We start from the raw sequence: 24,768 nt of genomic DNA on the forward strand, positions 1-24,768 counted from the left end.
AGCAATCTTTTTCCCACTTATTTTTTGTGGAGACAGGGTCTCCTTATGTTGCCCAGGCTGGTCTTGAACTCCTGGCCTCGTGATCCTCCTGCCTCAGCCTCCTAAAGTACTAGGATTATAGGTGTGCACCACCACACTCAGCCCTTCTACTCAACTTTGTTCTAAAAAAGTATTAATCTATGAAAATTCAAACAATACAAAAATAGTGTAAGATCAATAAATACTAGTTCCTCCCTGCCCCCTTCCCTAAATTCACCTCTACATTGTTAATTAGGAATTTGTTGTCTCCTACTATATTTTTTTCTATTCCTTTATATATTTCCACAGATATGTGTGTAGATGCACATATATACATATATCATGCATATATATATATATATATATATATATATATATATATATGCAGGCAGTCTTTGAACAATTCTGACAGGCACAATTTCAGTTACATGGCTTAAATAACAGCAGTCCCCAAACAACACAGTTCAAATTTCATTTCCATGGCATATTAGCTGTAATTACTAAGTACAAACTTCACTGTTAGCTCTTCAACCCACAACTCACTAATAACAGGTGTGTCCCATGATCAGTAACCAATAATGTCACTTATCTCAAAATCCGTCGGTGACTGGTCACTGTGCATCTGTTATGCACAGACAGCAACATGTGTGGTTGTGTTGCCTTTTTGTGTCCTGGTGATAGAGGCACGTGACATTTTACAAAACCGGAGAGTTAAAATAGGGAACTGGCCAAAAAAGACAAAGAATACAGCAAAGAAATGAAAAGCAGTAACACTGGAAATAAAATTTGGGCTGACTGTGGGAATGCTGATACTGCGCTCTTGGATAGAGACTCTAGGTAAGAAGCCAGAGACACTCAGTGAAAGTGAACTTAGTATTTATCAACATAAGTGAAGAAATGGGTTGTAATGAAAAGATGATGTCCCAAAGGAAGTGATGCTGGCATAAATAGACCAAAGAACTCTCAGAGATATTTTACAACTGAAAGGAGTGTAACAATTTGTCAAGGCATAGAAAAGGTACTTGCCCTATATTGCAAATTACGAGATGCAAGCAAGCACTGTTCAAATGCTCTTGGTAAGTTTGACAAAAACTTGAATTCTCAGTATTTGCAATGTTTTAAATTATGGTATACTAATACTAGCTTTACTATGTTTTTCATTTCCCCATTCATTTATAATTGAAAGAGAGCTTTTAATATTTTCGCGGATGTTTTTAAAGGTCATGAAACAATCATCTTTCCCTTCATTGATTGTTAAGATTGCTTTGCAGAGCCTCAGCTTGCAAGGTCATTTTTATGGTCATGCATTACTGTGCAAAGCAAGGATGGTTTATAGATGTACATATGTGGATGTGTATAGAGCTTTTAAAAATAAGATTTACATTTATTCAGAAACTTGTTTTTCACATGTGAGTACAAGTAGATGTCTGATTATTATTTATTATTATTATTTTGAGATGGAGTTTTGCTCTGTTGCCCAGGCTGGAGTGCAGTGGCACGATCTTGGCTCACTGCAAGCTCCGCCTCCCGGGTTCACGCCATTCTCCTGCCTCAGCCTCCCAAGTAGCTGGGACTACAGGCGTCCGCCACCACGCCCAGCTAATTTTTTTTACTTTTAGTAGAGACGGGGTTTCACAGTGTTAGCCAGGATGGTCTCAATCTCCTGACCTCGTGATCTGCCCACCTCGGCCTCCCAGAAGATGTCTGATTATTTTTAATGGCTGCATTATATTCCATGGTATGGGCAGACCATTGTTTACTTAATATGTTCCCATTGAGACATTTAGGTTATTTTCAGTTTTTTACTATTACAATGTTGACACACTTTTGTGCACATAAGTATTCTACTAAATCAATTTTTACAAGTGCAACTACTGGATCAGTGAGAAAAATGTTCAGCTTCACCGGTGGTCATGGCAATGCAAATCAACACAATGACATACCATCTTATATCTATTTGGGCAAAAATTCAAGTCTGACAATATAACGGAGAAAACGTGGATCCACTGGCTGTCATGTACTTGGCCAGTGTGAGTGTAATTGGTGGATTCCCTTTGGAAAACGGATGCCTACGTGGCGTCTGCACTTCCCACCGGTGGGTGTGCATGACTTGGGCTTCTCTCATCATTCAAATTCATTTGTGAGGCCTGGACTCCCCTATTTACCTTGTTACGGCATTTATCCTTTTTGTTTTATTCATTTTCTTATCTCTCCTTCCAACTACAAGTTCTAGAGCAGAGACCTTGTCTAATTTGTTCATCACTGGGCCTAGAATATGGCATAAAACAGGTGCTTAATAGATAGCTGAATGAATGCATTTGCATTTAATGATTTGTTGAGACTGAACATGTTTCATTATTTTCTTTTGTGAACTGCATGCTCATATTGTTTGCCAATTTTCCACCTGGGACGTCTTCCTCTGATTAGTTTATAAGAGCTCTTCAGATACTACACATAGTAATCCTATGTCTGTTTTGTGTCTTGAAAATGTTTTCACAGTTTGCATTTCCTTTTTTCATTTCTGTTCTCTTTCGTTATGTAGATGGTTAAAATTTTATGGAGTCACACATGTCAACTTTTCCAGTCATGCTTTTGGGCTTTAGGTCAGTCTCAGGAATGCCATCCTCACCCTCAACACTATAGGTCATCTCCTTTATCTTCTGGCGTTTCTGTAATTTTATTTTTTATGTCATGTCATTCATTCCTTTCAAATTCAGTATGCAGTGCTAGGTACAGATCTAATTTCTGTTATTGTTCTTTTCAAATGTTCCCAGTATCATTTATTGAATAATTACCCTTTCCCAATATACAGATTAAAAATATCTATAGTAATTATGATTGTATGATTTGATCTTGAGGTATCTGCTTGCAGTTAAAAAAATTTTTTTTAAACTAAGTATTCTGCTTTCCATTTCCCCAAAAGCTCAAGTAAATCATGGCTTACAGGTTTCTAAGTAGTAGAGCTACCTCATGATATACTTAGAAAGCACATTAAAACAGAAACACGATTTTAGAGAGAAAATATTTAATCTAATTCACAAAAAAAAATGTACAAAGCTTTAGAAAAGAGGCATTAGGTTTCCATGTATAGTATAAACACATTCTCACCTTCTATGATCACTTGTATTATACTTCTCTTGACTAGTAAAGAAGCCACTGCACTCTCATTCCAATCTTCTGTTAACACATGCACTTGAAAAAGTCACCGAAAAGTAGTCTTGAAATACATGTAGAAATACAATGTTGTACAAAAATATATTAACCTGTCTACATGAAACACTTAAAAATGCACACCAAGTACATTCTTTTAGAACTAGACTACGTCTAGAAATATCAATATATGAACTTGTAAATTGGATTTTCGTTGTATTTTTAATCACTGGAGGAAAAAATATAATCAAGCCTTTGGAATGAGAAACACGAAGTTAGCACAGCAGACCAACTCTAGTCTCAGAAATGAAACCATAAACTATCCATACAAAAAATGGGAAAGAGTCTGATTTTCTAAAATTGACATATTTATGAAATGTTATAATTTGAAACTGCAATCACACAGCAAACTTTCATTTGTTCATAATCCACATGTAAAGAGATGACAATTACAACATTTCTAATTGTTTCTCAATGCAACTTAACAGTGAGAATTTAAACTTAAAAAAATTAGCCTATGTAAAGTATAATTAGGAAGGTATACCTCAAAGTAGAGAAAATTAATTTGAACTCATATGGGGTATTGTTCTCCTCCTTTGAAAACTGAGCTATTATTAAGAAATGCTAGGGAAAAAAATACTACAACAAACTTGTTCTGCCATATCTGTTATTTATATAACCATAATTTCTCACCAAAACTTCAACAGAAACTACTATTGTTTTTAGTAAGAGGGAGGCATAAGGTGTGGAGAGGAAGCGATAGTTTATTTTTTACAGGTATATTTTGATGATGAATATCACAGGCATGCATGAACAATACATTCCAACTCTATGCAAACAAAAACTTGCTAGCATTTTGAAAAGTGTAATAAATACAACAGGGAGCCCATCCTGCACATGCTCAAAGAATGAATATATTTCCAGTGGCACTAAGAACAGTGACTACAAATTCTAAAAACAGAAGACAGTTGTAGGGCAGAGTCCTTCTAAATGTTCAGACAGGAATGTGTCTATTTTTCCCATTAATTAGCATAATTTCTCAACTAACGTTTTGCCCTATTTACCTCAACATATATTTTTCATGAGCTTAGCACACATTAGATAAATAAGGATAACAGGCCAGGTATGGTGGCTCCTGTTTGTAATCCCAGCACTTTGGGAGGCCGGTGGCTTGAGGCCAGGAGTTTGAGACTAGTCTGGGCAACAAAGCAAGACCCCATCTCTACAAAATATTTTTAAGAAATTAGCCAGGTGTGGAGGCACACACCTGTGGTCTTAGCTACTCAGGAGGCCAAAGCAGGAGGATCATGAGCCCAGGAGTTCCAGGCTGCAGTGAGCTATGATCATGTCACTGCTGCACTCTAGCCTGGGCAACAGAGCAAGACCCTGTCTCTTAAAAAAAAAAAAAAAAAAAAAAAAGGGAAGGGAAAAAAACTATTTAAATTGGGCGGATTTAAATCTGAGCACTGATTTTGTCTACTTCTCAGCATCAGTTTGAGGTCTCCTTTCATTTTATTTCAAATGGAAATACATAACCAAGTATATTAAAAGCAAAAGGTAGTAAACTATGTCGATATTACTCACACTTTCAAGTTTTCAACATTAAAAAATAACTGACCATTTGCGTAATTCTATATTACTTAAAGCCAACAAGCCTGTAGTAAGTTGGAAGGGAAGGAATTCATACCATGCCCTGACAGTTACAAGAATGCTTTCTGGTATAAGGCTATTTAGTGTTTGTTCATGCTTGTTTAGTGCTTTTTAGTATATGGCTGCTTATATAGGTAGGGAAGTATGTTTGCAAATAGTTGCAATACTTTCCTTTTGGTCCTGGGGCTTTCAACAGAACAAAATGTCCTTTGGTACACTTGAAAGCGACATGCCAGTGAAAAAGAGGGACACACCAAAACAACCAGGCAAACACTCCACAGTGAGTGTCCATGGTTTTCACTTTCCAACTCCAACCCTTGAGAAGAATTAAACCAAACCAACACACTCAGAAACAGGTGGGGTGCAATCAGAAAAGCCAAGTGGGGCTGCCTTCTGTTCCACCTTACCCAGGCTCTGTGACTGGGGCAGCTTTCTGCAAGCCAGCGGCAGCCAGGCGAACCTCTAGCGCTCATAGGTGAAGGGGCCAGGGTTTGTTAGTCATGGAATACACACAGGTAGATTAGTAAAGCCTCTGACTTTTAATACTATTCCTTATATTATCCTATTGCAAAGACATGGGAAAAAAGCAAACTCTTAATTATTCAGGACAAAATAGTGACATGATTATTGCTAATACTTCATTTAAATAAACTGTGCCACAGGGGGAAGAGAAGGTAATCTTGGCGATTAACAGTGGATTCTACTTTTAAAATATGACACATTATCACTTTCTTATTATCACATTTCCTTATGGATTTCAGGAGAGGGAGTTTATAACAAAATTAACAAATTCCTTACTGTATCATACTACTACTTAATCAGCACACTAAGAATGAAAAGATAAGTCTGCATTCTGTGTTTAGGTGATCATGAATCATAACCATTGGTATGTAGCATTTTCCTTAATTTCTTTTAATAGTACTTAGTGCGCTGGGCAAAGTGGCTCATGCCTGTAATCCCAGCACTTTGGGAGGCCAAAGGAGGCAGATCACCTGAGGTCAGGAGTTTGAGACCAGCCTGGCCAGCATGGCAAAACCCCACCTCCACTAAAAATACAAAAAATTAGCTAAGCGTGGTGGCAGGTGCCTGTAATCCCAGCTACTCAGGAGGCTGAGGCAGGAGAATTGCTTGAATACAGGAAGTGGAGGCTGCAGTTAGCTGAGATCGCGCCATGGCACTCCAGCCTGGGCAACAAGAGCAAAACTCCACCTCAAAGAAAACCAAAAACAAAACAAAACAAAAAAACAGCAAGTGATGCTAGGCTGGCTATGGTGGCTCAGGCATGTAATCCCAGCACTTTGGAAGGCCAAGGCAGGCGCATCACATAAGGTCAAGAGTTCCAGACCAGCCTGGCCAACATGGTGAAACCCCGTTTCTACTAAAAATACAAAAATTAGCCGGGCATTGTAGTGGGTACCAGCAGTGGTGAGCGCCAGCTACTTGGGAGGCTGAGGCAGGAGGATCACTTGAACCCAGGAGGCGGAGCTTGCAGTGAGCTGAGATTGCACGACTGCACTCCAGCTTGGGTGACAGAGTAAGAGTCCATCTCAAAAACAAACAAACAACAACAAAAAGTACCTAATGCTGGAATAGGTTGACCATGGTAAAAACTTTACTATAACAGAATTGCATATGTTAATATTTGAGTCATGGGGAGGGGTCTACATACCAGTGTTATTTATGAAACAAGAAAGCAGAAGACTATTTCTAGAGCTCACTTGGACTAATATTTAATACAACAAAATTTACTTAAATATGAATAACCTTCTTAGGGTTTGAGATAGTCCTGTGCAAAAGGCTCTTTATGATAAGGTCTTAATTACCTTTTGAGGACCAACCGTTAGAACTTTTGAAACAACTTTTGAAACAGCACTGTTAGAACTAACATGGGAAAGCTATTTTTTTAATACATCTATCTGCCAAGAAAAACTCTGGATAGTATCTGAAATTAAGAAAAATTAGTACATAAAATCTTTTGACAAACAACAATTACAGACTGTTCCAAGGTCTGAATAACAGTATATAATGCATAGTTGTTTAATTAAATAGATTTATTTAAATTGCAGAAACAATCATTGCTAGTACTTTTGGGGTTCTTTGGATTGTTACTATAAATATATAAAGTTATGAAAGTTTATGTTTTAAGAAAACCTACTTTGAGAGGCAATATAGCAGAGAGTTGAGCAGACTCCCACCAGGCCCTGCCACTCCCTAAATGTGTGATTTTGGTTATGCTGGTGTATTTGATTATGCTTACCCTCTCTGTGTGTGTCTTCACCAATTAAATAAGGAAAAATGGTATTTCTCACATAAGGTCACTCATCACTAATAGATGAGTGCTGGCAAACAGTAAGAACTCAATAAGTATCTATTATTCTGTTTATTTGAAGGCTTAAGAAAACGTCCGCGGAAGAACTCTTAATTGAGCAGTTTGTTTTCCCTCTGCATCTTAAGAGTTAGGAATGAGGAGACCTGTGTCTGAATAAAGGCTCCACCACTCACTATTTCCCCTTGTTTGACAAAACTGAACATCTGCTGGCACCAGGCACCACTTTAGGCATCGAGCGCTATTCTGGGAGTTTTCTGTTCTTCAGATATGTCACCACTATTGCTAAGCTGTCTCCTCCTCTGTAAACTAACATCTACCTGACCGATTTATAAGGTTATTTGAAGCTCAAATGAGGCAATATATGTGAAAGCACTTTCAAGATTTTGTGAAGCACCACTGGAGTGAAACTTTTTGGTTAAGATATAAGTACTCTGGTGCAAGCTGTTGGGCATATGTTGTAGGAATGTGGTTTAGGATGAGTATGTCTGGACCCTGTCAAGGCAAGTTCATTACCTATAGCTCCAGAAAGTGTTTAAAAAAATTTTAATGACACTATAGGCATGCTTCTTTATAACTACAATGTTGTTTATAAAATAGTTATATGCTTCATTATAAAACATTTCTCTTCTTGAACCTAACTCTATGAAGAATATTAACATAACCAATAGTTAGTGGGAGATTTTCCTTTATAAATTGCAGTTGCAAAGAAAATGTAGGGTGATATGTGTTTATGGTCCCAAATCATCATTATAGTAACTAAGCCAATAATTACCAGTGTCATTAATTACTAACTGCTTTACACACAATATTTCATTGAATATGAGGCAGGTACATTAGCCCCATTTTAAAGGATCAGAATCCAAGTTACTGCAAAATTCAAGCTCTTAACCACTATGCTACGTTACACAATAAAAATACCAGAACAAGAGAAACCATAACCATTGCTATCTTCACAAAATCACATACTTAAGAGAACCTGTAGATCAAAGGACTCCAGACAATGTTCTGAGCTTTGGTAATAAAAAAGACTGTAAAAAAGTTATTATGTAAGTGCTTATGATTCAGTTAACTTTAACTCTTTGAACTTTATGGGTTTCCCTCCACTGTGATTTTAAAAATAACAGATTGCTCACTGAAAAGAAAAAAAAAATACAAACAGCAAAGTAGAATTAAAATAAAAACATCCATAATTCCATCATTCACAAGAACCACTGACATTTTCCCACTGTATATATTCTTATGTAACTGTCAACTATAGAATTTAAGTAGATTTTGACGACTGTGGTTAAACATGATGCCAAATGTAACCATTGTATTTGTAATTGGTAGACATAAATTATAGTAAACTTTGTGCAGGCAGAAAATTATTACATTATAGAAATATGTATTTTCAATATCTTTAAATTTTCCAATTACAGAAAAACAAGCAAAGAGTAACTTATCTCAGTTGTATAAGCTCAAAAGTATATTGGCCATAAAAGAATCACAAATAATTCTTAATCTTTGTGTATGTACACACACACCTATATAAATATACACATACTAAATTTTTTTTTTCTGGCTGTGTTAGGATTTATAGCTTTGTGAAGGTTTGATAACACTATAACTAAATATTATTAGAACAGTTAAGAAAAAAATTATTTTTCATAGTCATTGAATTTTGCTAAAGTTACACTTATGGGTGATTGAACTACAAAGTTTTCCCTTGTTAAATATTTGCTTAAGACAGAATGTTCAAGATAAGCTAAACTCTTTACAGGAATCATATCAAGAAATTCTACCATTTGTGAAATAATAAAGAGAAGAGGAAAAAAACAGTGACAAACTAGCAGAATAATTTAGGGCAAAGATTCCAGGTATTATATAAAATGTATGTAATGCCACATTACTGGCATTTCAATTGAGGTGATTTACACTAAAATCTTGTTCTTTTTAAACTATCACTGGACATAATAATTTATGCAACAAGAAAAGCAAAAGATAAAAAATATGCAGAAGTCCTTACAGGATATGGATCGAGTCTCAAAAATAAACTTTCTAGTGCTTCCTCTTATGTGAGAGGTTTATCCTCGTCATAAATTCTAGGAACCTATTTATATTGCTTAAGTGTGATTTATTCAAAATCATATTAATCTATATAAATAATACTTTTAATGTCAAAAACAATGCAGACTGGCAGTGGGTAAGAATAACAATGTTCAATAAAACTGTATTTTGAAAGTCAAGAAAAGTATAAGCTAAGGCTAACCTAAAACTGTCTGGACAAATGAAGGGGAATAGATTCTAAAAAATGCCTTTGCATTTTTACTGTACATGAACATGTACAACAAACATTGTGTTTGTATATTATATTGAAAAATAAATTGTCAGATATTTCTAAATTAGCAAATTAAAATTGTATATACTTCTTGTGTGAAATTGTTTAATGTCCTTAAACAGAAGATGATTGGGCCAAAATATTCTCATCCTGTCCATCTAGAAATGAGAAATATAGTAAGTCAAATGAGATTAAAAAATAACTAAGGCCGGCCGGCAGGGCATAGTGACTCACGCCTGTAATCCCAGCACTCTGGGAGATAGAGGTGGGTGGATTACCTGAGGCCAGGAATTTGGGACCAGCCTGACAAACATGGTGAAACCCTGTCTCTACTAAAAATACAAAAAAATTAGCTGGACATGGTGGTGTGTGCCTGTAATCCAAGCTACTCGGGAGGCTGAGGCAGGAGAATCTCTTGAACCCGGGATGTAGAGGTTGCAGTGAGCCAAGATTGCGCCACTGCACTCCCAGCCTGGGCCACAGAGCGAGGCTACGTCTCAAAAATAAAGTAAAATAAAATAAAATAAAATAAAATAACTAAGGACTATTCTCCATAATAGAGAGTATGTTATACACCCTTTTATTACAGAACATTTCATTTTTTTGATTGCTTGTGGAGAGAAAAGGTTTATGAGGTAATTACATATAATTTTAAACAGGATTCCTTTTAATTTTATATCTATATTTCTCTTTAAAAGTAGTTTCAGCAGATGACTGATTAAATCAATGTCATGATTTATACACATCCTTCCTTCAGAGATTCAGCTAACCTTTGAATAAAACAAACTAGTACTATATTTCAAAAAAAAATTAAAAATAGACAATGATGCTTAAAAAAGATTACACTTCAAATTTAGCACTGTTTTTACAGGGAAGGGAAGTATATTATGCCACAATGTCTATAAATATTTATTGAATAAACAAACATGGTTTACCTGATGTGTTTAAAATCTTGTAAGCTGATTAAATCACAAACATGTTCAATAGGTCTTAAGAAAAACAAGATAAGACTTTTAAGTAGTTATAAATTATGACAATAGAAAAAAACCTTTTCAATATCTTTTTAAGGGTTAAAAAACAACAATTTAAAAATAGTATCATTAAATCACTGTTTCAGCATTAATATTTTGAAGAGTAATATATTAGGATATACTGTATCTATTAACAGCATTAAAGCACCTCACACTGAAAATTTCACTTTGAAGGCTTAAAAGTGATTTTTAAAAACATCACAATAAACGACCCTAATTTAAATTCTGCATAGGGGAACAAAAAACCTCAAAACCTAAACCCAACAAATCTGCATTTAATGCTTACAAGTGAAATGTACATTTCCAAAACAAGATACATAACCATCAAATTTAGCTGTCAAAATAAATTATTTATCACAGACAATAAGTGATGTGTCCTGAAGTCCCTTTTTCCTTGGAAGTCATAATACTTCTGGGATTATCTGGTAATCCAGTCACTCAAAAACAGCTAAAGGAGTCGGTGCTTAGAGATTCTATGTCCAACTTTATCTGTACAAAGTTTTAAGGCATTCATAATGGTATGCTAAACAACAAATAATTTATAATAAAATAGATAAAACTCTCTTTTAAAAATATCTCAACTGAGAAAATCACAGAAGAGAACAAAGATCGTATTTACCACCGATGTACTCCTTAAGCTTCTACAGCGACGAAAAGACTTTTTTTTTGGCTTACAAAGACTTTATGCCTTGAATACTTGGTGTTCTTATACAAATGCGGACTGGAGCTTAAGTTCTGCCTAAAGTTACTGTGAAATTTACACATTCAAGTGTGCTGATTGTTATTAATAAAGGTAGAAAAAGTTAGTTAAAATATCTGGTATTATTATTATCAGTATTCATTGCAAATTATCTTATAGTATTCTCTACTGTAGTGTGAACTTCAGTCTTATGCCAAATGGCAACACAGATTACAGTATCATAGTTCCAATGATGATCAATGACTCAGCTAGTATCAGCCAGAGCAAAGGAGTTTGTTTCTAATAAAAAGAGTAAGTAAGAAGCATAGCTTTATTTTAATATCAGTTATTAGAACTGAGCAATGGGCATCTTGTTATCCAGAGGCAGAACTGAAGTTTTCTTTCCTTAAATTACAGTAATAGTCAGGATGGGGGACAGCAGGTGGTGGCAATGGGTTGCTAGCTAGCTGGCTGGCTAAAATACATACCTGAGCTCTACTGGAGCTATGCAACCTTGCTGTGTATCCGTTATTTGTAAAGGCTGACTGAACAAAATTGCCTTCATCATGCAAGCACTGCTGTCTGCACTACAGTAATAAAGAAACACGCTGACAGATACAATGGCTTCAAGTGATAAGCAATCATCAGGAATTTGTAGTGAAATTGTTGGTTGACTGGAAATGTTCTCTATATCTCCAGATGGTATCTGTCCTTGAAGCAGCCATTCATTGCCTAAAAATTAAAAAGGAAATTATTAAGAGTGTATAAGACAAGTAGAAAACTGGGAATATCTTATGAAGACTAGATAAACTCAATCAACAAATATTTATTAAAAATCTCTAACTGTCAGGCACTGTGGTCTGTGGGAAGGACATAAATATAAATAATATATACTGACCACTCATTAGAAGTTCCCAGTCTGATGATCATTATATCTAATTATTATAGTTCTTCCTTTGTTTGGATACGATAAATTACATATTTATTCCTGTTAAAATCAAGCTGAATGTAGAAAATATAGCTATAAAGCCTTAATCTCTAAAGTTAAAAACAAATCCTATTAAATTTTAGAAATAAACATACGACACACGATAAAATGGATCATTTTACCGAATAGATAAAAGTCTTCAGGGATATAAAAACTACAAAATAAAATTTTATCTAGGGAATACAAATGTATGTGCAACTCTATAGTGACTTTCTGCTTAATAATGAATTATTAAATATCTAAAAATAATTTAAACACACACACACTTATTTATTTAGAAACAGGTATCACTGCATATCTATTCTCTGTGGGCTTAAGTAATGTGAAAACCAAGGGATTTTGTATTTCTCATTTTAACACGTAAAACTCATCCTAGAAATAAAGATTATCTGTAACAAAAACAGAATAAACCACTAACAAATTTTAAGCCCTCAAGAATTAAAATCATCTTTAAATGTCTTTATTCATCTCGACCTTCTCTTAGAAGGAACACACATGTCATAGTGGGGAAGCACAGACACAGACAGACATTCAGCCTAAGAGGGTGGCATCGTCAAGAGTCAGCATTTGGGAAATATATGAAATGCTTTCCCACCATGTAAATGGAGAACACTGAACATTTTCTAATCACTTATTAATTACTTGGGGCATCTGTACAAAAACTGGACCATCTACTGAGTGTGATGAAATGCTGTCTACTTTTTAGCTTTTCTGTCTCTTTCTTTTGTTCTCAGGATGAGTCAGCCAACTCAGGGTACCTGCCTTTATCAGTCCTCTTGATGTCTCTTTTAATTTATTGCTTTAGTTTACTGAAAATCAAATTTGAGAAAATATGTCAAATAAGAGTAAGAAGGTGAAAGATAAGAATCTAGAGAGAAGTACAAAACTTCTATGTTGAAGCTTTAAAGAATTCTTTTTAAATTCTCTTTAAAATTCTTTGGTTTTCTTTGCTTATTCCTGGACTGGAGAGTATCTTTTATCTTATGCATGACTTTGCTTGAGAGACCAGTAGATAACTTCTTATATTTTATTTTTGTTTTATTTATTTATTTATTTATTTTGAGACAGAGTCTTGCTCTGTCACCCAGGCTGGAGTGCAGTGGCACGAGCTTGGCTCACTGCAAGCTCCACCTCCCGGGTTCACACCATTCTCCTGCCTTAGCCTCCTGAGTAGCTGGGACTACAGGCACCCACCACCACGCTCGGCTAATTTTTTGTATTTTTAGTAGAGATGGGTTTCACCGTGTTAGCCAAGATGGTCTCGATCTCCAGACCTCATGATCCGCCCGCCTCTGTCTCCCAAAGTGCTGGGATTACAGGCGTGAGCCACTGTGCCCAGCCAACTTCTTATATTTTAAATCAAACAAAGAATACTGAGCTATTTTAATGTTCAAATCTAGAAATAAAACAGAAAATGTTTCTTTAGATATTTTTCATATATATCACACACACAATTTGTGAAGTTACAATACACGTAGTGCTTTTATACTGCTTTTTTTGGGCTTAAAACTTGCATATATTCTAACTTCTTTAAGATTATACAGCAGGGCGCAGAGGCTCAAGCCTGTAATCCCAGCACTTTGGGAGGCCAAGACGGGTGGATCACGAAGTCAGGAGATCGAGACCATCCTGGCTAACACGGTGAAACCCCATCTCTACTAAAAAATACAAAAAACTAGCCGAGCGAGGTGGTGGGCGCCTGTAGTCCCAGATACTCGGGAGGCTGAGGCGTAAACCCAGGAGGCGGAGCTTGCAGTGAGCTGAGATCTAGCCACTGCACTCCAGCCTGGGCGACAGAGTGAGACTCCATCTCAAAAAAAAAAAAAAAAAAAAGATTATACAGACCAAAATTTGGCTAAAAATAAGTGTTTCTAAAAAACAAGCCAGAAGAGAAAATGTCCTTTATATAAGTGTACAAATGTACTCCATAATATTTGAAAACTTTAAATTATTAGGATTATTGCCTGAAAATTATCTGCTCCTATATAACAAAAATGGGGCCAATATCTTAGACAAATAATAAAGTCTCTATAGACTACTTTATTTGAATACTATCTGTATTTTATATCCCAGTGACTCAATATTACTTAGTGTGTCTGACAATGCAAATTTTAATTTGTCAATATCCTATTTTAAAAATTAATATACTGCTCCTACAGTAACACCATTTAATACACTGCTCTTACAGTGACTGCTCTTACAGTTATACTGAGAAAAATTAAATTAATGATCTCCAACTGATGTAATACTTCCAGACTTAAATTGGCAGTCTAGGACTTGCTCCGAACCCACAGATGGCTATGGAGTGGCCAGGGTTTGAGTATTCTTCTGTTTACAAAGCAAGCTCCAAAGGTCCTACTACTACATGGTTAGCCTTCTCCCTTGTGGGGAGTGACAAGGGGTGGTTTCCCTACAGACTCAATCACCCTAGAATCAGCCTCCCAAACACTAACCAGCAGTTCCTCCCAGCTAGTCTACCAAGGTATTGTTATCCTCTTGGTTTAGACACTAAGTTGATACTATAATTGCAGGCCAGTAGCTGCTGCCCTGAGAAAGTTGAAGGTAAGAAGGCATGAATTACCCAGGATTTGGATAATATGCAAAAGTGTGTGAGAGGGTATGAAGGATGAGGAGTTGGGAAGGAAATGGAAAACTGAGTGAGAAAGTGTGAAAGAGCGTGGGAGACCAGGACAGAGGAACATCATTAGAGACAAGTTGTAATTTAGAAGTTCTGAACCACTAAAATTTCACTTTAAAATTTTTGTCCACCAGGTTACAGATGTTGGAAAGCACTACTGCAAGGCAAGCAGTATACTGATTCCTTACCATAGACTAATGAAATAAGGAGTTAGCTCACACTGTGACTCACAAATAGAAGAAAGGGAGGAATGTGTAACAGTGACTGAAAGGAAGAGTTACAGAAAAAGATGTTAAATAAGGAGGCTCCACTTTATTTTTCTATTTTGGACTTTTAAGATTCTTTTGGAACAAGAATAGAATGAAGAACAGGCTCAGAATAAGTGATGAGGTATAGGAAAGCCCATATTCCAAGCAATCATGCTAACAACTGACTTGTAACTTTTGGTGAGTTACACTATTCTTTAATAAAAGGGAGGAAAGACTCTTGAAGACTAAAGCAAATGGCCAATGTGGGGTTGGATCTGGATTCGTTTGTTCACATCATCTCCTTCAAATCTTGCCCATACAGAGTAAAAATATCTCCTAACAAATAAAAAATAACTAGATTAAACATTAAGAATGTATGATGTATTAGTATTTGCAAGCTTATACTCATACCTTCAGCTCTTAGAAACCAGCAACTGGGTACTCCTTCAGTTAGCTTTGATCCTGATGGGAGGTCTAATCTGAGTTTGAACTGAAGAGTCTGGCCAGCACACACAGTCACAGGGGAAAGCCTAATGCTTGGAGCAGATTTAGGTAGTTTGGGTAATGTCTTCTGTTTTTCTACTAGGAATGGGCCATCTACCACAGCATTTTCAGATCTGAAGATGGGGAGCTAGGAAGTAAGAAAATCTGTTATTAAAACATAAGAACTTTATATTAATTATAGAATGAGAAAGCATATTTTTAGACTTTAGTAGAATAATGAAGTTCTATGTCAATGAAACTAATTGCTATTCTAGTTTGAATTAGAATGTGTTAGAGGCCCTCAAGATTTTTGTAGACACAGAAGTAGTTTATCTTAGCAACAACAACAAAACCCAACACTTATGAATGAGGCAGAATAAAAGAAACTGTCCATTATATATAGACGGCAGGAAATTAAAGCAAAAGTTTATAAATTTAAACACAGTAGATAAACATTTTCTTATAATTTTCATTATCAACTATAAGATGTTATTCATCTTATATCAGAGATCTATGTGAAGAGAAATGACACTTACATTGCAACAGTAATCTTGTTTTCATTTTAAAATATACCATGTAAATTATCAGACTTTCAGAAAAAAACTGCTGCATTTTTTTCAGGTACATGTTATACATCAAGAGTTAGTTTATAACAGACATTTCTCCTTGAAAATTCTATAAGAAACCATGTCCATATCTTTAAAAATTGACTGTAACTCATTTAAGTTTCTTCCACAATCTTATTTTCAACGTCTTGAGAAATGTGGCTTCTAAAGCTTTTGTTAGATGATTATTTGGTAATGGATTCATCACAGGGAAACAAAGGTTACACGCTGATCTAAAGATCACTGAAAAAAAAAAAGCGAAATAACCCAACCCACAGAGTAGGTGTATGTAGTGTATGTCAGTATGTCTGTACACTTAAAAACAGATCTGAGTCCTCTCCTTTTTTTTTTCTTGAAGGTTCACTAGATTCTCTCCAATTTCCAGTATTTTTTTCAAACTCTCAGCACAGATGGAACTTTTATTTTAAGAATAGAAGGATATCCTTAAAGCAGTCCTGCTGGTCTCTTTGTCAAATAACACAACAGAAGCATCCACTTACTACTCTCCTGGAGATAGCCTAACCAAAAATGCCTGTCAGTGCTGTAAGGATCTTAGTATCATTCTTAAAACCATATCCTTTAACTTATATTTTAAAATTACTTACCACAGATACCATTTTTGTTTCTAAATCCATCATTTTAATTTGATGATTATTGGTATCTGCCACATACAATAACTGTCCGTTCTCTCCAATACACAAGCCTCCTGGTTCATTAAAAGTTGACTCGGTAAAACTGGAACTGGTAACATTATTTGTGCCTCCAGTTCCTGCTAATGTTGTACAGTTTTTTGTTTTTGGATCCACAACTTTAATCTAAAAAACAAAGAACAAAAAAGATCAATCTCATTTTGCAGTATTGAAAATATAGTATCAAGCAAGCTAATTTCTGATTGCCATTAATATTCTCAATAAATCTCACAAAAGGAATAGTTATTTCCATATTTTCTTGAAAAGCCAAACATTCAAATTACAGTCTAAGGGGAGATATTCTATTCTAAGAACTAAAAACTACGTAAAATCCCTAGCTCCATCTTGTCTTCTGGAAGCAATCTTTGATGAAATCATTTCTGGAATTAAAAAAAATTTTTTTAAATTGAATTGTGTTTCTTCACAATGGGACACACTTTCACAACTGAACTGACGTTGTCTTCCTGAGCACCCAGCATTGCCTGAGGATCTGCTACCTTTGTTAAACTTAATGATTGCCAGTTATGTCTCAATTATATTAAATTTATGGTCTCACATCATGAAGTACTGTATGAGTATTTATTATCCAGTGATTTTATAAAAGTAAAAGTGCAATAAAACTTAAAACAATTTAATAGACAAAAATGGAAATGCTGCTGAAAACAAAATTATTTACTAACAGGCATTGTAACTATGCAACAGCTCAAAAACGTTCATTTGTTAGTTGACATATTAATTTCCCTGCTACTTGCCTTCTCTTGATATACTGAATATGTTACTAAGCAGCTTTGATGGGTTACAATTCACAACTATTGGCTATTGCCACTGGAACTGGTTCAGTGCTTTCCCTAGTTCAGAAGACCATGATAACCTCTTGGCAAAGAAAGGACCAAGAAAAGAGCAGAACAGGCTGGGTTATAGTTGTCAAATACTGTTACTCCTTTCTATATTTTAGAGTGGCAGTTGTAGGAGGCTCACAGATCTTTCAGCATTTTAAATGCCACATACAAAAAGCAAGATATTATATAATTCTGTCACGACTCACCTTGTGATTGTAGGAGTCTGCCACATAAAGTAAATTCCTTTTTTTGTCCCATGTTACTCCAAGGGGGTGTTGAAGCTTTGCATTGATTCCTACTCCATCAACATCACCAAAAGCAAATAAATTCTTTAATTTTTTTAAAAAGAAAAGAAACAGCAAGTATTATAACTTGTACAGTGTTTTGCTAGGATATGAAGTGAAAATTCAAATAGCTATAAATGGTATTTAAGTTAAAAGGGAAAATGTTGATTTTCATATAAATAGGGTTGGATACTTGATTCAGATTGGAAAAAAAATGACAGTATTTTGAACCTGTATTAATCTGTGGTGCTTAGTAGTTTTACTCACAATACTACATCTGGTTAGGAATAGGTCAAATCCACTAGTCTGGTGCTCTTTCCACCCCACTGCCCAACATCTAATTTACATTTTTTTTCTTTTCTCCAATAATCAATGCTTCATCCTTTCTTTCTCCCAGAAACCTTAACATTTATACATAATAGAGTCAATTCACTTTTCTTAGATGCAGTGTTCCTCATGTTGCTCTATAGTCACATTTCCTTTGGTTTGACTTTCATTTTGATTCGCAGATAGGCCAAGGATGCTCTCTTTTAAATCTTATTAATTTTCTATAATTCACAAAATTGACAGCTTGCTCAGTGTCTAAGCGCACTGTGCAAGAGTGACTGTCCTTACCATGGGGTCTCTTTCTCCTCCTACGAGGTGCTTCACTGCTCCATCTTTTAGAGAAACGGTTCTCACTGTACTGCTCTCACTATCTGCTACAAACAAGCAGCTCCAGGGATCTTCAGAGGCCAAGGAAAGGCCTGAAGGTTGGGCAAAACCTGCCTTGTGAGGATAGGCGTTGTTTCGATTCTCTTCATTTCCACTTCCAGCAAACCTAAGGCAGGTTCCTTTTGTTAACTCACTGAAAAAGACAAGTTCATAGGTGGAGTTAACACGTGGTATATTGTGTGCAATTTAGTTCTTAAATAAATGAATGTAAATAATCAAATCAATAGTGATAAGCCTCGTAAAAAACAAACTAGTGATCTTGGCCTACTTAAATTGTTCAAGTCAGCTTTCACTATCATTTTTCCAACCATTAACTTATTTACCCACTGTGTAGGGAACTTCTTACTTTACTTTGACATACACAAAACTGAAATCACTTTCAAATGTTAAACGAGTAATCCCTGATAGAGTTAGAATTATAAGATAAAAATAATAATCAGATTATTGATGAGATAGGTTGGTTTTACTACCTTAAATTCTTAACTTCTTAATTTCACGCAATATGAGGTTCTTGAAAGGGAACTTAAAAGATTATCTAGCTCTTGATAGTTTAAAGCTTCAATTTTCATTAAAATGTTTTGTGATCTTGTATATAAATAGAGACTAGCAAAAGGAATTAAAGAATAGTTTTGAAAGATAGCCAGGTCAGACATTACTATTATATGAAAAATGATATAATTGTACATAATTATCTTACAATTACATGGGATAATTACGTACAATTATATCAATTGTACAAATCAATTTTTTATATACATTAGGGAAATTTCTATTTAAAGAACTATTGCAATGATTCCTTTTGTAATGCAGAGAAAGTTTTAGACCTGGTTTTTAAGTTTATGCCAGAGAGACTGTAAGAAGACATGGTAATGTGTTGTGTTGAGGGAAGAGAAGCAGTTGACTCAGGACACAAAATGAGAGTCTGTGTAAATCACTTCTGAATATGCAAAAGTCTGAATTCACCATCACTTACTGGCTGATACGTTCCCATAGGTAAGGAGCAGGGGACAGAGGCAAAGGGATTTAGCATGCACAAAATATGGCCACTTATTCAAGAAACATATGAACATAGCAAGTACAATATATGTAATAACTAATATGCTAAACAAATTAATTGAAAGGAGTCTACAAGGAGTCTTAATACTTTAAAAAGGAGTTTTCTTATTAAATAAAGAAAAGAGTAGGGAGAAACAATAACTCTTAAAATGCTAAGGGTCATTACTACCTGAAGATCGGTAGTAAAGATAATACATCCTTAAAACTAAAATACAGGTCAGTGTAGTCCTAGTGCCAATTTCCTATTATGAAGGAGAATGACAACTCTACTTATGAGGAAATTTAGGCAGCTCTGGAGCATCTATCTCTAAAACAGCCATCACCCAGAATAGCATATTCTGGCAACTTCTGTTACTTCTGTTTGCTGTTTACAATTATGCCTCATGTAAAATCTTATTGGTAATCTCACTGTTCAGGCTACTATTCTCTCTTGCCTCAATAACAGAAATAGGCTCCTCAGTGGTATCTCTTATCTCTGCCTCTAGTCTTGTTCCACTCTGAGTGCTGCCAGTGTTCTTTCAAAAACACATATCTAATCATGTCACTTCCTAGCTTAAACCTTTCTAGAAAGGCTTGTAGAATATCCAAATCCCTTAAAAGTACTCACAAGGCATGGTGTGATCTGGCTTCTACTGACATCACTAGTGCCAATTCTTGCCTGGAAAACTTCCCACTCTCCCTAACTCCTACTATTCTATCAGGTATCTGTTTAGTTGCCTCTTCCAAGAAGCCCTCCTTGACAACTCAAATCTTACTGATGTTGTGTCCTCCTCTTACTTATATACGGAACAATTTCAATTTTTTTTTTTTTTTTTTTTTTTTTTTTTAAACAGAGTCTTGCTCTGTCGCCCTGGCTGGAGTACAGTGGCACAATCTCCACTCACTGCAACCTTCCGCCTCCTGGGTTCAAGCAATTCTCCTGCCACAGCCTCCTGAGTAGCTGGGATTACAGGTGCGCACCACCACGCCCAGCTAACTTTTTGTATTTTTAGTAGAGATGGGGTTTCACCATGTTGGTTAATCTGGTCTCGAACTACTGACCTTATGATCTGCCCACCTCGGCCTCCCAAAGTGCTGGGATTACAGGCGTGACCCACCGCGCCCATCCGAACAATTTCAATTTGCAGTGATTCCTTCTGCACAAACTAATTTTTAATTGTTTGCTGATCTGATTCTTCCTCTGTAAGTTCGCTGATGACAGCAACCACATCTTTTCATTTTATCCTTAACACAGTGAGCATATTATTTCATCCCTATTGCCTAGCATATAGTATGTTTCATAAATATTTACTAAATGATTAAATGTCGTAACACATTATATAAATGTGTCCAAAGCAACACGCACAAACATAACACATTATTTGGAATATCTGCTATTTTGAATGATCTATATAATGATGCTTTCTATTAATAATGGTAACTTGAGAAGATCATCTTCCATGGCTATTTGACAGCCTGTCTGGTTAATGGCTTTTACTCATTTATTCTCAAACCCTTACTGAGCTCCTCTTAGGTACCAAATACTGTGCTAGGTACAAGGAACACAAAAATGAATGGGAGAGGATTCGTTCCTTTAAGACACAGTTTAGTAGGAGGAAATGGCTATAAATAAGAACAGTCAAAAGACAGAAGAGAGAGAAAGAGGAAGAGGCAGTGGGTTGGGGCAGGAAAACTTACTGCAGTGATGTAACTACATACCAGGTACGGTGAGGTCACAGAGAAGAGTATGGCCCGTTCTGCCTTGGGTATTGGGGGAAGAGGAAAGGCTCTAAGGAAAAAATATGAGAAACTTGGCAGACACGACCCTTTCATCCTTATATCCTTGTGACAGCAAAGCCACCTATGTTTACTGTACATGTTAGGCACCACGCCAAGCTCTCCGCATGTATTATTAATCCTCAAAGCAAGCCTATGAGGTAATATCAAGAAGGAAACTGAAGCTTCGAAAGTTCAAGTGGCTCTCCTAAACTCACACAGATAATAAATGGCAGAGCCAGGATTCAATCTCAGGCCTGACTACAAAAACTGAGTTATTAAGCACTCTGCTATGTGGTATTCAACTGTTTGAATGAATGATTACAGATAGTTCAACTATGTCTTAAAAGATAAGGGCCCACTGAATATTCTTAGTTCTCTTCCTAGACATTAAGGAGAATGATTCTTTGCAGGTTCCCTGAAGTGAAGCGTGGCCCTAAGACTTATTCTGGCTGATCAAATGTGAGTAGAAGTGATGTGTGTCACTTCTGAGTAGAAATTTTAAGAATCAGTGAGTGACTTACCACCTCTTTCTCTCTCCCTGTGCCAGGATGACTGGCAAAGCTCCCCACAGCTCCAGGCTGTTTCATCAGCCTGGGCGACAGAGTAGTGCTCCCAGTGAACCCACGCGAGTGAGCAAGAAACAAGCCTTGCTTTAAGCCACTGAGAATCTGCGTTGTGCGCTATGGCAGTATAACCTAGCACATCCTGACTGCTACAGTGAGGATGGTGATTTTGAAAAAAGAAACTCTATGAACACCAAAGTAGTACAGTCTACTCAAAGAGAGAGGCTGTCACTTACTTTTTCTTTGGCAGTTTGCCAGAGTCCAGTAGGAGTGCCCATATCTGATGAGTCCCTGCCATGGCTATCCACAAAATGTCACCTCTTTGGACCTCTGAACCTTTATAAAAATAAATCATTATTATTATATACATATCTGGTTAATACAAACACTCCAATGGTTTTAAAATGTTAAATTTATGGAGGATAACAATATGTTTATGAATCATCTGATAAATAAAAATATTTGCAATGTTTCAAGTTATCTTTGAAAATTTTGTTTTCTTGTGAAAGGTTTACTTTTTTAGACTTGTAATTTTACCCACAACAATTTCACAGGAATCCAAAGTATTCTTACTAGGAACACGTCCTCTGCATCTCTGCATATGAACTCTGCCTCAGCAGTTTGTTAATTTTACAGTGAGCATTAACAACATTTTTAAACATTTGATTTCTCATTTTACATGACACAAACTATTAGAAGTGACACTGGCACACAGATATTCTGAGGACTGTCTCTGCTTAATCACCTTAAAACTACATCAAAAGCTTTCCACAATTAATTTTTAGCATATCAGAATGTTTCAGTTATTCTAGAGACACAACCTGGGACTACTAAAATGAACAGGAAACATAAGCTAATAAAATATTCCATTATTTTAGATATACTGACATTCAAATAAAAGGCTCAAAGCATGTGATGCACTCAGAGTAATGCTTGGAGGCAACATCACTCAAATGTTAGCCATGATCATTTCATGAATCTGGACCTTAATTTTACAGTATTTGTACTAGGAAAATATAAATACTTTTACAAACTGAACAGCCCTTCAATAGACATCATAGAGGGTAAAAAGTATAATACAGCCTCTTCCGCTTAAGAAGTTCGTTAATTTTACAGTATTAACAATGCATATATTACCAACAGATGATATTTGGTACCTAAAAAAGCATTCAGTTTAGAATTGCTTATTTCTGTTAAAAGTACCATAAATCTAAGATAATAAATTTTTTAGTATTAAACAATGAAAATGAATGAGTTTTTATGTTCATGCATAGTCACTGGTATTATCAACTATGGAAATGACCAAGCAAAACAAAAACTTTTAGGAAGTAATAGGAATAAAAACATGGAAAGCCCACGAAAATGAACAATCTTACTTATTCTAACTTAATTTGGAATGTTTTCCACTCACAATATTTCAAAGCCTTTACTGGTTCAAACATTGCTTTTTTCTTTTTTTTTGAGACGGACTCTCACTCTGTCGCCCAGGCTAGAGTGCAGTGGCACGATCTCGGCTCACTGCAAGCTCCGCCTCCCGGGTTTACGCCATTTTCCTGCCTCAGCCTCCAGAGTAGCTGGGACTACAGGCGCCCGACACCACGCCCGGCTAATTTTTTGTATTTTTAGTAGAGATGGGGTTTCACCATGTTAGCCAGATGGTCTCAATCTCCTGACCTCGTGATCTGCCCTCCTCGGCCCCACAAAGTGCTGGGATTACAAGCGTGAGCCACCGCGCCTGGCTGGTTCAAATATTTTTCAAATGCTACATGAAAAAATGATTATGTTTTCAAGTCCTCTACCCAGTTCTCTCATTTCTCTGAATGAAATGTAATTACTCTTATGGCAATGTGACAGACCACTAAAAGAAGAGGGCTCCTGAAAGCATTCCTTCACCAATTCCTTAGCTTTGGAACCAGGTGGGTCTGGATTTGAATTGTAGTAGCTACATCACTTTCTAATGTGTGTGCCTCAATTTCCTCATCTGTAAATGGAGCACACCATCACTCTCTACATAAGATTCCTGGAAGGAATAAAACAGTGTAAGCAAAGCACCTAACATGATACCTGGCACCATGTTAGGTGCTAAACAATTTGCTGTCTTTCAACTTCTATGCCTAGTATGCTCCCTCTTTCTCATCCTAGAAAGCTTACATCCAGATATGAACATTCAGATCTCTGCTCAAGCTTCTTCCCTACTCCCCCACCACCCTCCACACCCATCATTCTTAGCTCCTTACCTTGCCTATTTTTCACTGTAGCGTTTATCACTATCTTACATGTTACATATTTATTAATTACTGCCTTTCTCTTCTACTGAGCATAAGGTCTAAGAGGCTAGCAGCTTTGTTTTATTCACAGTTTTATTAGCAGCCCATAGAATAGTGCCTGGCACATGCCAAATACTCAGTGGGTATTTATTTGTTGAATGAGTAAACTTTCTCCTAGAAACCACAAAAAAGAAAAAAAGCCTTAAAACTATCCTAATGATGGCTGGTATTTCCTAATAGTACTACTGATTCATCTCTAATCTCAGAAGTCTGCTATACATGTAAACCTGTGCTATCATCCTCTCAAACAATGATGCTGAAAGGGAGTGGCAGCCCACCCTAAAAAATGCTGTGGATATTTGATGGGTAATATATTATATGATAATATAGTCATGCCAGATCATTTACATAATGACTACACTATTTTATTATAAACTACCCTTATTTCTTCTCTATATTATA

At 36.0% G+C, this 24,768-nt stretch overlaps 1 protein-coding gene across 2 annotated transcripts in view; it reads right to left on the reverse strand.

Annotated features, from left to right (window-relative positions):
* Window positions 1–3,026: 3,026 nt before the first annotated feature.
* The window catches only part of NHLRC2 (NHL repeat containing 2), a 66,484-nt gene continuing 44,742 nt past the window's right edge, over window positions 3,027–24,768 (reverse strand). For both annotated transcript variants that reach the window (XM_017892490.1, XM_017892491.1), the window contains exons 6-11: window positions 22,276–22,375; window positions 18,564–18,795; window positions 17,871–17,993; window positions 16,742–16,951; window positions 15,460–15,679; window positions 3,027–11,906 (exon numbers count right to left, since the gene is read on the reverse strand). In XM_017892490.1, the coding sequence (XP_017747979.1) occupies window positions 11,650–11,906; window positions 15,460–15,679; window positions 16,742–16,951; window positions 17,871–17,993; window positions 18,564–18,795; window positions 22,276–22,375 (1,142 nt within the window). In that variant the 3' untranslated portion in view covers window positions 3,027–11,649. The remainder of the gene's footprint in view (window positions 11,907–15,459; window positions 15,680–16,741; window positions 16,952–17,870; window positions 17,994–18,563; window positions 18,796–22,275; window positions 22,376–24,768) is intronic.

The sequence above is a fragment of the Rhinopithecus bieti genome, unplaced genomic scaffold (genome assembly GCF_001698545.2).
Source record: "Rhinopithecus bieti isolate Rb0 unplaced genomic scaffold, ASM169854v2 scaffold_21201, whole genome shotgun sequence".
NCBI lineage: Eukaryota > Metazoa > Chordata > Mammalia > Primates > Cercopithecidae > Rhinopithecus > Rhinopithecus bieti.